Source organism: Galendromus occidentalis, unplaced genomic scaffold (genome assembly GCF_000255335.2).
Source record: "Galendromus occidentalis unplaced genomic scaffold, Mocc_1.1 scf7180000076600, whole genome shotgun sequence".
Classification (NCBI taxonomy): domain Eukaryota; kingdom Metazoa; phylum Arthropoda; class Arachnida; order Mesostigmata; family Phytoseiidae; genus Galendromus; species Galendromus occidentalis.
Genome location: NW_003804589.1, coordinates 610,143 through 627,803, shown reverse-complemented (window position 1 = coordinate 627,803; position 17,661 = coordinate 610,143). Strand labels below are relative to the sequence as shown.

At 51.8% G+C, this 17,661-nt stretch overlaps 1 protein-coding gene across 1 annotated transcript; it reads right to left on the bottom strand.

Moving 5' to 3' along the window:
* Positions 1–3,287: 3,287 nt before the first annotated feature.
* LOC100904216 (multiple PDZ domain protein) lies at positions 3,288–15,805 on the bottom strand. Its single transcript, XM_003739921.2, has 10 exons — positions 15,244–15,805; positions 12,474–12,577; positions 12,159–12,242; positions 9,424–9,550; positions 9,218–9,296; positions 8,811–8,841; positions 5,166–5,282; positions 4,771–4,900; positions 4,494–4,662; positions 3,288–3,964 (listed from the first exon to the last, which is right to left on the bottom strand). The coding sequence occupies exons 1-10, from the start codon at positions 15,386–15,388 to the stop codon at positions 3,709–3,711; spliced, it is 1,242 nt and encodes a 413-aa protein (XP_003739969.2). The 5' UTR covers positions 15,389–15,805; the 3' UTR covers positions 3,288–3,708.
* Between the last annotated feature and the right edge of the window lie 1,856 nt (positions 15,806–17,661).

Here is a 17,661-nt window from a genome sequence, read left to right as displayed (position 1 = left end):
GGCGGGTTTGTCGCGATTCGTACCTACGTAGCAGTTTTTCACGACCCCGTGTGACAGGCCTCTCTCCTCGAACTTGAGACGGCGTGTGGAAATCTGCATTTCCTGATGTTGACAATGAACGAAATTCCAGGACAGAAGATGTAGAATAAGATACAGATTTCCGCGAGCGATTATGTAACCTTGTGGGAATGGGGGACGGATGTCTCCGAGAACGGATCGCACTCCAAGAACTTGATCTCGTTTCATGAGGACGGTCGCGGTCGGATACCCGAGCTTCTCAGGGAAGGAAAACTCATTCTCTCGAAGGATTCTCAGATTAGAAGATACTCCTAGTTAAACCCATATGATGGAAAGCTGCGAATTCACCATCGCATCCGCCTGCTGGAGATTTTGATTCGTGCGATATCCATGACGATGGGAGCCTGGATTCCGGATAGGAAAAAACATGAAATTAATTTTCCTCCGAGAGTGTGCTGCATAGCGTGGTTCTGAAAATTGAATGGGATTCCATTCTATGGGAACAACTCTTTCCTTGGGGTGCATCGAAGCCCCCATCAGCGTGGGGATAGAGAGGGCGGTGCGCTACGGGGGGCTTTCTCTTGAGACCGGAATTTTGTAAGTATATCGCGCTTTCCGACGGAAGGATAAGACGCATGATTCCATCGACCATCGTTCCCACCATCCCGACAGGGACAGAGGAGCTCCCATGAGTATCGCATGCCTATCTCTCTTGTTCTCTGCTTTTCTCTCCGCCTCACTCTACCTGATGCTGGTTTCATGACCTCTTTCACACGCGCGGGGTCTATCGTCCGCGAAAAACATCCGACCATATATGAACTGTCATGTCGTCGAAGATCTCCTTCTTTTCGCTAATACGGGTAGCTCTCTGCGTTGGGACGTTGCGTGCGAGGTTCATAGATTCAGAGGGTATCGATGAACTCTCGCATCGTTCCGATCGGAAAATGCGATCCGCCACTCAGGATAGAATCGCGGAACTCTTCGGGGATAGAATCTTTCGCAAGCGGCAGCAGCAGTGCCGCACGGGGGATGACGTCGCCGACCATGGCGCGCCGCAACACGGTAGATGTGCAGGCTCCAATCCAGAAGCCGGACAAATAATATTCCATTAGGACATCCTGCTGCCGAAGACCTATGTGAACTGCCAACCAACAAGATCGTTCAGCTTCCCGAACTTCGCAAGAAAATTGTGAACGGCCCTGAAACTTGGGAAACTGAGAGACCCCTGGAGGAAGTCTGATGGGATATTACGAAAGAGTGCCGAAAAAATTCTCGATCGGCCACTAGCTCAGTGTTCGAAGGAACTCCTGAAGGTCATTCTGCCCTATGGGCGCACCCTGTATCGGAAATAATCGTAGCCAACCGCATGCAAAGGTAACCGAGAGATTCACCGGTGAAATTCTTATCTCAATGCCAGGTTTTCGATCGCCACGTGGACGTTCTGATAGGGATGAACCGGCGAGGGGGGTTGCAATTTGAGCGTGCGATCGCTCGTAGTCCCAAGCACCACTATATCAGCGGGCGCATAATATCTGTGCTCTGACGAAGTAGGTATCTCTTAGGAATGAGTGTCTCGGTCGGGTAGAGTCGGAGAGTCGGACTCGAGAGAGGTAACGGCTCAGTCTGAAAGGAAAATCGATACCCTCGGTCAACAACCTCGCTACATACTATGTACCTTCTCCTAATCAGAGCGGAGCTCCGACGAAACCAATGAGCGTTCAGAAACATCTCCGATGGATCTCGCCGTTCGCGTCGAACGAGTTCCGTCTCAACGAAGCTGGAGGACTGACGGGGAACTGCTTACTCTTCGTCGGACCGTGCGTCTGATATGTTTCCTGGAACTCCGAGAGTTTTTCCGCTTCGTATGGGGCGTCTGCCTCGATCATCATCGAAGGGATTGAAATAAATGCGCGGCTCGCTTCTCGATGTCGATGACGGCAGCGATGTTCGTGCGCACACCCCATCTGGGCTTACAGGGAGAAAAATTCTCCGAACGCAGTGAATGAAGGCCGAGACCTCGGTGGGTGCAAATGAATGAAAGTGTGCCCTCTCCGTATACCCCTGAACTCCAAGGGCCGTGCAAAGAGGTGAAGAAGAGGAGTCAGTCGATGCTCGATCTGCATCAGACCGCAGCCTCATCTCCGGAGAGATCGAAAGCGACGGAGGGAAACGCAAGAAATGCAAAACCGGAAATTCCTGAGGCGAGAAGTATTCGCGAGAATACATATTCCTCCGGAGCGAATGCCCTTTCCCCCAGAGACGGAGAGAGACGTGGGGTTCTGAAAGGAGCATGAGGCAAGTTTCGCTATCATCGAACACCGTGTCTCAGGACTCCGACAGACTCCGAGTATTCTGAACTCATTCACGGGACGGGTGTCGCGAGAGCAACCGATCCATCGCCGACACCGATGATGCATGCTCTCCAGTGCGATGGAGCATGCGCGACTATGAGTATTTGCACGGCGGCGCTCGGAACTTCCACTTCAGAGTTTATCCGACAGGCAGCTGCACGTGAGGAGCCCTACTTCGGTTTTTCGGAGAATTTCCTACTTCACGGTGGAGCGGGGGCGCAAGGGGGCTCGGACGAAAAATGAACAAAGCGGAACGGGCCGAACTTCATAATTTACAGTTGAGATGAATGAATGCGAGGGCCTCTGCGAAGCTTGGGCCTCTTCTGCTGAATTACAGCCTCTCATTAAGGACCTGCATGCTGTCGGTGAGTTCGGAGAAATTCTTTTTTCCTTTCACGCGGCTGAATAGCAGCAACGGAAGCCGTTCCGGAAGCTCCCTCAGCGCAGAAAAGTTTGTTTTTGAACCGGACTCCCTCCGCGATGAACAATCCCGTCGGTTCCTGAAGGAGCGAAGCTCAAAAACACACCGGAGCTCGGAGCGACCGCTCGCTCAGTCAGAACGGTCCTCTGCAGTCATGTTTGTTGGCTTCAGCCTCGATTCCTTCCGCGCGCGAGCGAATGAGCTGAACTAATTTAGGACGCACATCATCCCGAAACGGGAACGGGAGCAGTCTAAGAGGAAGCGCAACCTTCTCCATGGGCCCTCACATTCGTGGAGCTAAATTTCGTTCCGTCGGCCGAAGCAGTAGATAAGGCTGGGAACGAGCAGATAAGGTTTATCTGAAGGAGTTCATGAATGGGACATATACCTCTGCGTGATCGCACCATATCGCGCCAGGCTGATTCTCGATCTAACCTGGAACCCATTGATTCGATCGGATCTATGGAGTCCCAGAGAACGGAAAAGTCTGTCTCAACATGGTCAATATATTTATTGCGATGTGAATTTTTTTTTATTCCCTCCACGGAGAAAGACGATCTTCCAAAAAGTGATCGCTACTGTCAGCTGAGATGGACATACCCTACAAAGACTGGAAAATCTGCATCAGACAGAGGCGCTCAGTTAGATCTGAGCTCGACCCTAAGCTTAACGTCGATCCTAACCACGAAAATGGTAGTCGAGTAGAAACGATCTGTGTTCGTTGCATGACAGCACGGGGCTCAACACGATGTTTTTTCATCTGGTACCTGATGAACCTAATTCTATCCGCGCCTCGTTAGGAATTCCTCGCGCTCAGGAAACCAAGGTCACGGAGAACCTATAAGATCGTCCCACCCATGATTCCGTTCCCCTCTGTCCTGGCGGGACGATGCTCTACTATATACATTGTACAAGTTCTTAGAACACTGTGATTTTGATGCTAGGGACGTTGCGCGCGGGTTCTTTTCCTTTTTTCGTTTCGGAATAGTTTGCGCTTAGGGTTCGTCCGACGGCGGTCTTATCTTTGGCTTTTAATGCTGCTTTCGCCCCCTCCGTGAGCGCGGTGTCCGAACTCGTCGAAGCTCGGTCTTTGGTCCCTCGCTTTTGTTGTTTCCGTTGAAGTTCTTCCAAATCATTCATATTCGTGTTTTCTGACACTATCGATAGTCTAGACCTGAAAAGTAGAGTCCGTGCTCAAATTGAATGCTTGTCTATCGCTGCGCTGTAGGAGAATCGCTCGAGAGCTTTCGGGGGAGCAGCATTGCACTTGTGGCATCGAAGTTCGGCTCTGCTCGGACTCGCGTCGAGAAGGTTCCGAAACCCGGGCCGGAGAGAGTCGAGTGTTACTTTCGTCATCACAGACGCCGCTGATACGAACGAGCACTCGTGCAACGAGAATTCTCCCATTGTTCGGAGCTGCTTGTCTGCTTCCGCTCTGGAACGCCGCACAATGACTCGCTAAAACGGCGAGCGATCCAGCTAGGAACATTCGCGGACCAATATTGAATAATTCAACCCGAAAATGAATTCCGACAATTCCGAAAGCTCAACTCATGAGCACAGACGTTTGGGCCACGCTCGAATAGCGGAAGTCCTCGGTCAGAGGGAGATCAGCTACGACATTCCCTTGGAAACTCCCTTCCGTGGAACACTTGATGGATGGAGGGAGCGATTCCGGCTAATTCGTGTCGCTTAGTACAAACCTCCTAATGCTGGGTGAGGGTGATATATCTCGACTGCGGCTCCCGGTACCGCTTGGAGTCGAAGTGGCTACGAGCATCGACGCCACCGTGTTCCCGAAGGAGACCACGTAACTTTCTGAGGACAGCGGCAACGATGGACGTTGTATCTGGAGTTTCTCTTTGTTGTTACCTGCAGAACGGAACGATCGCGGTTTCCTGTCAATACAAAGACTTCGGATTCCTCGCTCACGATTCGATCGTCTCCCTTCGGCGAAATCCATGCGGGAGCTGCACCCACCGGTGTATGACGACCAGGTAGACGTTCTCGTTCGCAGCGATTGCTGGGACTTCCTGCGGGCCCACTCTTGGATTCGCGAGGTCAAGCCAGGAACTCTTCCCAGTAATAGTACGATGGCTCCGTCCATATTCTTCAGGGTTGAAGGCGTTGATATTCATTATAGTTATTATTCATTATTCATATATAGGTATATATTATCATTCATTAATGTACACTCGAGCTTGATGAACGTAGTAGCGTTTATTCCGCCTTTCGAGCGATCCCGCCTTTTCGATGCTGCCTCAGGGGTGCCCGGACACGGGCCCACTCGCTCTCCTGGACTTTCACGAGCGGTCCATGAGAATTCGAGTCTCTCTGAATAAGGCAATTCCCCGAATAAAGCAGTAAGAACTCACCCTGATCATCTCGGCGACATCTTTCTGATTCGAATTGTACACGTTGACTCCATTGATCTCCATAATTCTGTCCCCCTGGTTTATTCGGCGGCAACGGGCCGCGATGCTCCCCGGTTGCTACAAAAAGAATTTCGGAACGTGTCAAGGATGCCCAGGCGCGGGAATGCAGACTTGGGAACGACGGGAGCATTGAGCAGTGCATGCAGTAAGTCTCTCTTCTCCGAGTCCGGAACCCTCTGATCTCAGTACGAGGGCCAAGTTTCGAGGCGAAACTTCGAGCTTATCCGAAGCGTTGTGCGATTCTGGGCGGATCCAATGCTGGGTTTCGGAACTCGAACGCAAACACGGAATCCGTCTTGAGAAACTCCAAAAGTTTCCGGAGTGCGTTCGAGACTGTCAGCGTGTTTGATTACGAGGCAGACATGGGCATTCATTCGGATTGGAAACTGTGCGGTGCGATTGGCGAGCGTCCAGCAACGCCTGACCCTACACTGACGAGTCGGGTCTTCTCGCAGATAAGCTATCGGACCATTTTCGGCCCCAACATAATGGGATCGACCATGAATGACTGGAGCGAGTGGTCTCCGATCGACGGAACTCGCTGTCAATAAGGCCGTCGCTGAGTCGACTTCGGCGGAGTATTCGCCGGCGAGAGGAAAAAGTTCATAGCTCGAAAGAATCGAGAGTGTCAAGTACTCCCTGTCAATGAATGATGAAACTCCCGACGCCGGCGTTCGTTCTCAGAGAGACGGGTATCGCTAACTCGATAAACGAATGTTGCGAGCAAATTACCCTCTGAACTTGTTTGACGAAACTCCTCAAGGTCGTCGGCACTTCGAGCGAAGTCGACCAACGTTCTTCCCGCTCTCCCCCGTTCGCCTCTCTCTCGACCGCGTCCTCTGGAATGACTTTCCGTACGCCCTTCGATTGTCGGATCGTAGACCTTCCGCACTTCTGGGGGCTTCTCGGGAAAAACTCTACGGAGTTTTTGCTCGTTTTGGGACGATATTTGGATAGGGGATCCGGATCACTCTGCTCCCATCGCGCGAATTCATTACTGTTTACACTATTATACAATTGATTATGCGAGAGGGCCGGCTGCTCCAGCTGCCACAGACACTTCCCAGGAGGAATTCGTACAACGACCGACGAACATTTCTGTTGCGAGAGGGAAAGGCTTGCTGAACATCTTGCTCCTTCATCAGCCCTCTTCGATGTTCCGGTAACTATTGATAAAGAAGTAGAGCGAGATTTCGCCGACGAAGGGTCTCGGTACCGGAGATAGAAATCTGGTGAACGAATATCTGCGGGAGACAGTTGTGAGAGACAGACTGGGATTGGATTTTCCAATTAGACGGGGATTTTGCGCTGAGGTCTGTTTTTATAGTGACAGACTCTCTGTGTCTTCTGGCGCTGAATTTTATTCCGAAGATTGTCCCTCTCCGGAGGCGTATCGAATCCTCCAACTCCTGAAGCGGCATCCAAGCGAGACGCTCTGATCTCTGTTCAGACGTCGCCGGATCACCGTTGATCGCATATCAAGAGACGCTTATTGCACGTTTTCGAACCCGTTCGCGGAGCTCTGAATCGGTCGTCGAAACAGCATTCAGAATATATGTCAGGTTCGTACGAATTCTATGCTCCGGCGGGGAATGCAATACCCACGTGTAGGAGTAAGGCGAGATCGGCGGCGACCGGAGCGAACAAGCCAGAGTCCCTCACGGTCTCAAGGTTGAATAACTGAGAAGCCACGAGATCGCAGAAAAGCCTGAAGCCGAGTCAGAATTTCATCACTTCTCATCTCGACTCAGTGCTCTTTTCTAGAGGTCTCACGGCAACAAAGTTGGCGAGGTGGGGGTGGAGTTTTTCCCCACTCCCTTGTCCGAGAGTTCCTACGGCTGCTGGGCAGGTTTGAAGAGGATGAGGTTGGAAACTGGAATTTCTTTCAAGCCAACAACACTTCATGTCCGTCTATCTCGGAATATCCTGTTCTTATGTCCCCATGTAGAAGGACGGATTTATCACCTCCGAGTCGGAGGAGAGGCATAGTGAAACTACCTGCTATCTGCACCTCGCATAGAAGGTAAAAATATTTTTTGGAGCCCGGGAAGATAGAGAGCCGATCCGCGTAGGAGTCGCTCCCATGCCTACAACGAATGCACCAGAAGCGCTATCCGGGTGGCTCCAGAGGTCGATCTTCGAGTTATTCCCACTCCCGGGTAAAACGGTCGGGAGTTTCGCATCTAATTCAATCGACGAAGGAATCCAATCATTCCACCGAAATCCCTTCTTCTCTGCGCTCTCGAATCCTCGATCCTTTCCGGGAGCTGCTTCCGTTGGGTCAAAGTATATTGAAATCGAGGATATCGGTCGAGTTCCGGTAATCTCGCCTGGTTCACCGACGAAGCGAGCTGGAGAATTCGCTTTTTCCGAGCTGAATAGATAAATAAAGACGACGGTTGCGCATCGCAGCGCATCGGCGCTCGCGAGAATTCCGCTCAAGATCAGTCCGCAGAAAGAGTTCCTGATCCCCGCAAGCGCAGATCTGAAATCGGCACCCACCATACAAAATGTCGGAGCGAGTGTTCACCGCTGATAACAATGATTCTTTCTCAGCTGGTAGAAACAACAGAGAATCTCAAGGCTTGGGAGTTGATGCGGCGAACAATTCGATGTCGCTCGGGCGAGGCGGTAAAATGGAGACTATCGACGGACTCCGGAAAATTGGTTCCCGCTCTCGTCGCTGAGCGCGTGGCTGAATCATTTTTCCAGTTTTCGCTTCGAGCAATGTCCACCGAGATGCGGGTTGGAAATGCGAGCATCGATCGATCGTCGGCTGAGTCTCCTCAGTGGTAGAAATGTTCGTTGGTCTCTTCTCCGGCTCTTCGAAACGTGTCCCGCTGCCCAATGGAAGGGGAAATCGAAAACAAATAGGCGACGTGGGGCAAAGTCCAATAACACGACGGCTTGTTGGCCACGAGCGATTATTGCATCGATGTGGCAGCTCATTGCTACGCTGGCTTTGATGACTTATAGGTCGAACCCACAAACTAAATGGATGAGGTGATAAGATCCGAATAGATAATGAGGGGAGCGCGGGAAGGGCTCCTGGAACAAAGTGAAACAACACCGGAGCGCTCCTATCACGGGGAACGAACAGCCTTTGTCGAAAGAACCTCATCTCCTACTCGGAGAGAAGGTCAGTCAGCCGTTGTGTCTGTCTGTGCTCCGGAGCGTCCCGCAGCTAAAAATAGCGCCTACAGCAACTCAATTATCTTTGCGTTGTTTAAACAAGGAGGCTTTCTTCATCAGCCGATGACGCTGTGCCACATCGAGCCTGACCGCTGAGCACTCGTGAGGCTCGTTTTCTCTATCTGGGCGTTTCCGCTTTGCTTGTACGTTGATCGTTCGCCTCTCAATTTGTCTAGTCCCTTGCTTGATCGCTCCGCTTCTGTTGCAATAATTGTCTAAGTCACCGTTTGCAAAACCACGTTCGAGACCCGTGACCTCTGAGAGGCTTGACTGTTACAACTGGAGCGCTCTGGGCGTCTCTTCCCATCTCCGAACACTCGTAAAAGCGTGGCCATCGATTTCCGTTGTTCAATCGGGACAAGACAGGAGCCTCACTGATCGGAAAATACTTACTATATACGTGACGAAGACGCCTCGTCCGTTCCTGCAACATATTAGAAGAACGTTATCTCTACTTGTTCGGGACGCCCCAGGAGAGGCATAATGAGACACTTTGAGTCGTTTAGATTCGTGTTTGGTCGGGAGCGTTCACATTGCGTTTCGCAGGAGAGACTGCACCGCGTTTTTAGATAGAGCAACTCTTTGTGAGATTTGCATACAAATGGGTTCCCGCACAGTCAGAGGAACGTATCAGCCCGCAGTCAATAGTCAGGAAACACGGGAGATGAACCGAGCCTTAGTCACTCGGAGCGGTCGATTTCGCCGACCTCTTCTTGCCTCAACATCGAGGAATACCTGCCCCCAAGATCAGCCCTGTGCTAAATACACAACTCCTGGAGAGGATTTGTGTAGCGACTTACGTCCTTTGAATGAAGCTCAGCCCTAAGTGGTCTTTGACGCTAGACTTGTGGAGCTCTACTGTGATGAACTTCGAAGGTTCTGAAACAAGTGGGAGGGACAAATTTGGAGGGATGAGCTCAGGCGTAAGCCTCCGTCAGATTTACGAGTCGATTGCTCTGCAAATGAGAGACACTTGATGGTGCTAAACATTTGGAAACGTTCTCACTTTCGCTCGACGTAAAAAGAATCTGAGGGTTCTCTCGAAGTATCATGAGGCGCACTGGAGAAGAAGCATCCCGGAGTACTCTGACCGCGTCAGCTGAAGTCACTTCGCGCATCGACATCTCGTTCACCTGAAAGAGAAGGAGCGTAAATTATCCCACGGAGAGAAGCGCGGTAAGGCCCGGGGCTAAGCTCTCCCGGTCGCTTGCTAAGCTCCTAAACGACTCACTCAGCGGCGATTGTCAGGGATTGCGGTCACGGTGTACGAGAGTTAGAGACGATAATTTGCGCGGATCGGCTCTTCTCGGAGTGAGACCGAAGTCTTGATCTCAAGGAGTGCAACTCAACATATATATTTACGTATAGTACCGATCGGATTCTCAGACACGATGCGACCTCATTCCCCAGCCCGAATAGAGCCTGCTACCGCCTAATACTAATCGAGGCGCTTGCCATCGGAACGATGATTCGTATAATAATCGATCGGATCGTCCCAGACTCATTAGGGGGACGTATCACGGAGGATGGAGCATTCGCATAGCAATGATACATAAATCATTCTGCGTAATGATACAATAAGTTGTTCTCCTCGGGGGAGTGCTCCGTGCACGCTATCAGTTAGTGAAGGTCGCTTCTCGATTCAGGATGGGCTGTTTTCAAGTTTCCTGATACATCGTCCGATCCAAACGGGGAGGAAGTAGCCGGCTCGTCCCTTCTTCTCTCAGATTCTTCTCGAAGGGTCCGCTCGCACTAGGGTCATATTTTTCCTTCCACCATCCCTTAGAGTCCACAACCCGGAGTCTAAGTACCTAGAAACCGTGCTGATGACGCATGTGATTGAAAATAGAGACGCGACGCATACTCCTCGGTGGAATCGATATCTTCCGCCCTGTCTGACAGCGAGCCTGGACGCCGGCGCCGCTAATATGCTGGCTCGTAAGCGGCTCATACCTAATGCCTTGATGCCCTCAACCTGCTTCCTGCCTCCAGGAGGGCCTTTCAAGGGAAATTCTGCTGCTCCCTCCGGTGAGACCCGAATATTTCTACTGGGGTGACCGATCGACTCAGATAACTCGACATAGAGTGTTCCGCGGCTCTTGTCTCCGGGAGGGATTTAATTTACTCAGTTTCATAAACTCGGGGGAAACTGACTGAGAGGAAACGGAAGCCGCGTACAATTCACAGGAAATAGTCCCGAATCCCGAGAGGGATCTAGGCCAGTCTACCGTGACGTAGACGTTGGCGGCGCTTACGATTGTGAGTTCAGCCCGAACATGGACGATGATGATGTTGAATATTGTGAGTGCGCGTTCCTCGTCGCAACGTCAGTTTCACGCTTGATTAGAAGCGATGCGATGGGAAGTCTGCGTATGCGGCGGATCTCTCCTAGCCGTCACTAGTTATTTCCCATCGTCAAGATCAATCGTACTCGTCTGCCAATCCACTCGTATCACCGTACTCGCTCGTTCCGTCGCTGTCGGCTACGTCGCAACTCCTGAATGAGGAACGCATGGGACGTGACGTCGCTTCCTGTAGTGACATTTATAGGAGAGCTCTTTTCGCAGCTGATGCTGGCACGGAACGACCGGTCTACAAGCTCACTTCCATTATCAATCGGAGATCATGGATGCCCGACGATTTGAGACTGAACAGCCGACCGGCTCGTGTATCTTCCATAGGACAGTCACGACTTCCGTGTCATGGGTGAAATTCGAGCCCAGACTCCACCAACATGAGAGGACCCAGAATGATGATATATATTCTCGGCGCAGCGTCTGAGCGACGCGGCCTAGACTATTCCGCCGAGTTCAGAGGCAAGGTCTTCGAGAGGCCGTGCCCCCCGGATTCCATGAAATATCCATTCATCTGTTTGCAGCTTCCGCATTCCAAGTTTTCGTTGCGCATGGATGCGGAGTCGGAAATCCGAAACACAGGCACTGCATAATATTGGTCAGAGAGAGCGGTCCGCATGTAATCTCCGTGCGGTTAGCATCCCATAAGCGGCCTTACAAAAGAGGTATTCAATCCCCATGGTACGGCCGGTCGTCCGACTCCGTCCTGGTCATCCTCACGACCGTTCCCCTACACAAGAACTAATGGCTCTTCGAGGGCAATCTGCATGACAACAGTCTCCGAGCTATCCGGTATTATCACAGCTCCCGCCGGAGAGGAATCGAATGTCACTGATTTATCCGGGAATGCCTTTCCCGAGCGTGGGTAAATGTGGGAGGATCGAACGTCTCCGTGTGAACTGAGCTTGTCCAAGCAGGGGTGATTTCATGCTCGGGAACTCCGTCTTTTTCAAGCGCCGGTCATATTCGTTTTGAGTCCGTTCCCCATTGGAGATGGGGCTAGCAGAATCCTTCGCGCGAAACTCAAGCGATACCCTCCTCCCACGAAGAGGATACATTGTTACCGCGGTCGGGCGATGGACGGTTCGCCATTCGCTCGGATCGGCCTCGCATTTACTAAAAACGAATGCTCGAGTGAAAATGAGAGCCAGGAGCAGGATACTCGCTGCCAGGACAAGAGAGGCCGGGGCGTCTCGCATAGGATAGATGTTTTGAGGATAAATGATACAATGTTCCCATAAGCGTCCAAAGTCTGTGGGTGGCATCCGAGGCATGAACATCGATCATGGCAAAGATATAGAACTTGCGACGTCAGCATAATATTCGAAGCAGCAGAATGATCTCATGGCTTGCGAAGGTTATCACTCTCCGCACACTCATCACTTACCGCGAGAATGACGTCTCCCTTCTTGAGACGCCCATCTTGGTACGCGGCTCCGTCCTGGTGCACTTCCGACACGCAGACGGCATCCTGAAAGATGTTCTGTTGGTATAGTCTGCGTAATCCACGGGTCGAGACTCGGAGTGAACTCCCTTCTCGCCTCTCTGTCAGAATTCTACCCTCTACCACTTCTTGCTCATCGCCTCCGTTCGCGCGCGCCACGTGGGGGGCCTCCGATGCGACGTCGGTGTCGCTTGTAAGCGACCGAAACACCACCTGGGAGCGAACGGCCGCTCGGTCATAAACAAACGGGACACTCACGAGATAAGTGTCCGACCCTCCGGTTATGCTGAGGCCCAGTTCCTGTTGAACTTTTCGCAGTACGATAGTGCTTTCGACGAAGTCCCGCACTGTGCTGATGGCACCTGCGATAGAAACGAGAATTTATTCGACCTTCAATCACCCTGCAACGATCGAGATCTTCCGTCGCTAGTTCACGCTGCTCAGGAGTTTACGCACGTCGTACGGCACCCGATCGGAGAAGGAACCGAACTACGGGGTGAGGGCATCGATCGCACGGATCCGATCGAAACTAGAAAACGATTTGAATAGAGATTCGAGCAGCATGCGCTCCAATCACGTACGACTCTCCTCGGTAAGCGTGTCCGCGCTCGTTTCTTGTTCCCAATTATTTCTTCGATGGTATGTATCTTTGAAGGGTTCTTCCCCTCGGTCCCCGGAGCTCGCTCGCTTCGGGGGCAGGTTCACTCATAAGCCTTCGTTACCTTTGGTAGTTTTTCGCCCGCACTCCTCCCTGTCCTTACCCGCTCACCGCGTCCAGCATTGGAATGAATGTTGGGAATCGACTAAGCGGAGGCTCCGGAGCTGTTCCTCACGTCTCTGGTCTATTAAAAGACGTTCACAACCGAATCCTCGGACATATACGTACGGGATGACTTACAATGAAGTTTAGTCTCACGGGTCTTAGGGCTGCCTTTGTCTTCCCAACCGCGACTCGGGCGCACCACATCGAGACCACAGATAGCGAGCTTAACGTCATTGTCGACGAGGATTGGGATCAGCTGATGTGTAGTACTGACGGTCGTCATCCCCATTATCCGCTCGACGGACTCTTTCAAACCTCTCAAGGATTCCTCACGTTGTCCGAGATCAGCTGAGAAAACGGTTTCCCAGAGCGAGTGGAGACCGAAATGAGACACGAGCCCGAAATTCGACAAAAAATTTCAAGCATTAGCACAACACACGAGCCGAAGATGTCGGTTGATCCACCGTCTTTGAACCCTGCGCACCATTGCTATCGCGTGCTCGTTCCCTCCGGGATTGGTTTTTGGGCTCTGGAGATAAAGGGAACAAATCTCTGATTGAGGCCATCGAGAATGCGAGAACATTCATCTAGCGGATGTGAATGCTCATCGATACTAATGTGCAGGGAGCGAGCGGAGCAAACTCGCCATGAAACCATTTCAAACAGAGAAAAAACGAATTCAAGCGGGTCCCCCGAGATCGCGCGTTAGCCCGCTTCGTCGCATGACTCCTGTTCCTCACGCTTGTCCTCTGGGGATCTTGTCGATTGCGCGCTGGCTTGTCAGTGTTCCCAAGTTCGAAATGTAACGAGCTGGGGAACCAGAGGAATGAACACGTTTCGACACAGAGGTATACGGCAATGAATTCGTTAGAATCGAGGGTCGATACGCGTGGAAAGGAACATCAAACAGGCCGGCCCCCTCCGACTATCCCTCGACCAGACCTGCGAAAACGCGGAGCTATCCGAAGAAATTGCATTTTCTCCCACCAGAGCCCAAAGCCGTCACGGATTTATGATAATTTCTCGGCAGCCACATCTCACGCAAGGTCCCCGACCTTACCATGGAACTTCTCAGAGTGAAATTCGGATCGACGGGAAACTACCCCGCGGAATGCAAGGCCGCTCCGAGCACCAGGAACACGCGAGAGCGGCTCGCGTGCCGAGTTCGGCCTTAGTTCGGCTTAGTTTCCGGGTCTATGTGAGTGCGTGCATTTTTTGTCGGATGGAACAAATGCCCGAAGCTTTCCTCGGCAAGAGTTTTATCGCCTCCATCAGGTGATGTAGGGCCTGCGCCCATCAAACCTCTGAGGGTCCGACTCGACTCGGTGGAAAGCTTCGGGGGCGGCGCGGCATTGGCCCGAGCTGCGAGTCTTAGATACTATACACAGTTCAGAATTTTGTTCCATCGTTCTCCCTCCGATAGTCTCACTCGTTTTCATTTGCTGATCTTGATTAATTCCGACGAAGTAGACGGTTTTTTCAACGTTGTTGCGTTAGTATCCCTCCCACGACGGAGTTTCCCCAGAGCCATTTATTCTCTCCGGTGAACTGCGCGCTACGTCTCTCCGTGATAGTCTTACATTTCACTCCAGTATCAATCATCTCGTCTTCGATGTCTGAAATCGAAGCTCCTGCCAGGCAATTAGGGGGATGGCGAGTTTCGCTGCGAACGACTCGTTACCCGACACGAGTGCTTTGATCGAGCCTGGACTGTCAATCCGCTTGCGAGGTTGCTCTTTCCCGATCCCAGATCGTAACTCAAGAGAAACATTGTGAGTTTCCGTCACTCAAAGCTCGAGAGCGGCGCGTTTGGAGCAGGGAGCAGAGCAAGAGAGACTTCGCAGCAGATCGGAGACACGACCGAGATCGGGCGTCAGAAAAAGCTCATGTCATATAATGAATGAAGGAATTATTTAGCAACCTTCCGCTGAGGTTGAGACTCGCAGCGATGGAGAACAAGACGGAACATCTAGCCACAGTCTTCGACAACGATCACGTTCGTCGGTACGTCGCGATGGATCACTTTGCCGCGGAAATCCCGCGAAAGGCGTCAACCGGTAACAGTGACACAGAAATTCGCAGCGGATTTTCGTTGCGTGGCTTCTCCGGAGACGTCTAAATCCTCGTGTGTATATCTTGTTCCCGACCGTGAGTCACGGAAGACTTCCAGCCTGATTCCGCTAATCGTCAGCAGCTCCTTCTTCGCGAATCAAATCTCCAGGATCATTCCAATTATCCTGTTGTTTACTTCGAACGTGAACTGACCTTTGCCTTTCGGGATGACGGCGTGCCTCGGCGACAGTCGGTTCTCATCCTGGTTGGGCAGGATGGCTTCGAGAGTGAGGAAGAGTGCCTCATACAGTGAGTCCGCGTCCGCGTACTTGATACTGTCAGAGTCGAGTTCGATCATGCTGTTGCCGCAACACTTTCTCGTTGGACTTTCGCAAAATCAAAACATTTTAACAAGCGAACGAATTCATTGCAGCCGCCGCTGCTGCTGCCGCGACTGCGACCCTGCAGCCATCGTCGGTAATGAGCTACGCGGGGGAACGGCTTGGCGATCGGGCGATTAAACGGGTCAATAGCTCATTTGGATTCTGCTGCTGCTGCTGCTGTCTCACGGTAGCCGATACAAGCAACTTCCGTAGCGAAGCAACTTCAGTAGCCTCAACTCATCGAGGTCCTACTGCGCGGCTTGACTGTAAAGCTGGATGGATGGATTGATTGATTGGATTCCTCCTTTGTGGGATAATCCTATTGGTCCAAAGGGAATTCACTGCACTTCCCGAGGTGAGCCTTGAAGGTGTTCGAGCACTTCGGCTTCACCGGTCTCTCGCGGGCGAACCGCTGATGATGATGAAGACGGTGACGAGGATGGGAGGGATATGGATATGAAGATGAGGATGAAGCCGTCGGATTTCGGATGCGGGATTTGCAACTATGATGTGATGTAGTCTCTTCGATCAGGTTTGTGGAAGTTGAAAGTCGCTTGCCGGAAGTGGATATGGTTCCCTGGAAAGCGAATGGGGTCGAAGTGAGCGAGTGATATTGTCAACCGTAGTAATTAATATCCGAGGGAAAAGAGAAACCGAGCTCGGAGCCCACGAGTAAACGAAAAGGACGATTCCGCCGGACTAGCGCCGAGTTCGGCTCATATCGTCTACAATCGCTTGCGACAGGCCTCGCATATCTTGCGGTCCTGGTCGTCTGCCGTGAAAGAGGCAAGGCGCGCATAAAAACGTACGACTCGCGATGCAAATGCGCGCTTTACCGACGAAGGTCACAACCTTTGTCCGTGTGCTTGAGTAATAAGAACCACGACTCGGTCCTCAAATTACTGACCGAGCTGGCAGGCGACTAGAGGAGGCGACAGCAAGGGAAAAGCATGAACTCAAGCCATATGAGTCGGACTCTCCCGGAGTCGGACGAGCGCATACACCACCCCATGCTTGTTCCTAGCCACCATCCCAACGCAGCAAGAGACCGAGTGGGGCGGAAATAGTCAGAGACGAGTCAATTTCGAAATACAGACTACGAAATCGGAATGAGATTTCTAGCCGATAGATTCTCTTCGTCGTGAACGAGCGACGGAAACACCTCGAGGTTCTCAGAAATAGATTTCGAACCCACGGAAACCTCTGTTTCTAGACTGTCATGTGCGAAGGGGCCGTGTCCTGCGCGGCTCTGGCATTCCGCGCTGCGGAGAATTTCGATCCATTGAAAGCGTGCCGTCAACTTCCTCTCTCAATTAAAATGGAGATTCGTAGGCCAAGCTCCCTAATTCAAGAGGTCTTGTAGAGAATGAGATGCTCGCTCACTGAGATAATTAAATCTTGAGGGGCTGAGGCCCGACGGTCTGGCTCGGAGCGTTCCTGGCAGTGGATCCTGAAGGGGGTCCTGAAGATAAAATTCCCGGGGGAAATAAGCTACGTGAAAGTTTGAATTGCTATCCTTTGTCTGGGATCGTTTCTGTCTCAGATCCCCGGTCGGGAGAAGACCAGTGCTTCGTGGTATTACCCGCTGTCGACAGAAACAGGAAGTCGGAAAATATCTCCTCTCCGACATCGTCTCCCTCTCCCTTCGCAACATCGATTTGATTCACTTGGCGTGATTCGATCATCAGGGGTAGCGAGCGAGCACATGCCGACACTTCGAATGAGGAGAATTATTCTTCTCAACGTATGACTTCCTATTGACCTCCATGATCCGTTCCTACCTCAGGTCAGTCGCATTCGGGTATGGAGTTCCTGTCTGGCGATTCTCGACTTCCGAAGAGAGTAGATATTCTCTGAGGGAATGTGCAATTCACTTCCGGAAACACGCAGTCGAATCCATCGATTCGGGAAACTGCAGGCTCTGTCGATAAAGTCTCTGGGCTGGAGGGCTGGAAGGCGAGCCGTCACTAATGACACTAATGACCGTTCACAGCCCACGTGAGTCTTGACTCCTTCGAAATCTTCAATATCTTCGCCTGGGCTCGTGCGCTCCACCATTTCGAGAGCAAAAACTCGGCATTCCCATAGCCGCCAACGAGTTGAAACCTCCATGGGCTCTCACCGTGAGTCTACGATGATATGAGAATCGAGAAGCGGGTATTACAGCAATGAAAGCTGGACTCCGCAGTCGATTAGAGGAGCGCGCCCAATGGGAGAATCCTCTAACCCCCCCCCCGCGATTCTGCCT

Coding starts and splice junctions, on each gene's coding strand:
- LOC100904216 (XM_003739921.2), bottom strand. CDS start 15,388: ATGATCGAACTCGACTCTGACAGTATCAAGTACGCGGACGCGGACTCA. Junction 12,243..12,473: donor GAGGGTCGGACACTTATCTC/GTGAGTGTCCCG, acceptor AACATCTTTCAG/GATGCCGTCTGCGTGTCGGA. Junction 8,842..9,217: donor CTGAGCTTCATTCAAAGGAC/GTAAGTCGCTAC, acceptor AATATGTTGCAG/GAACGGACGAGGCGTCTTCG.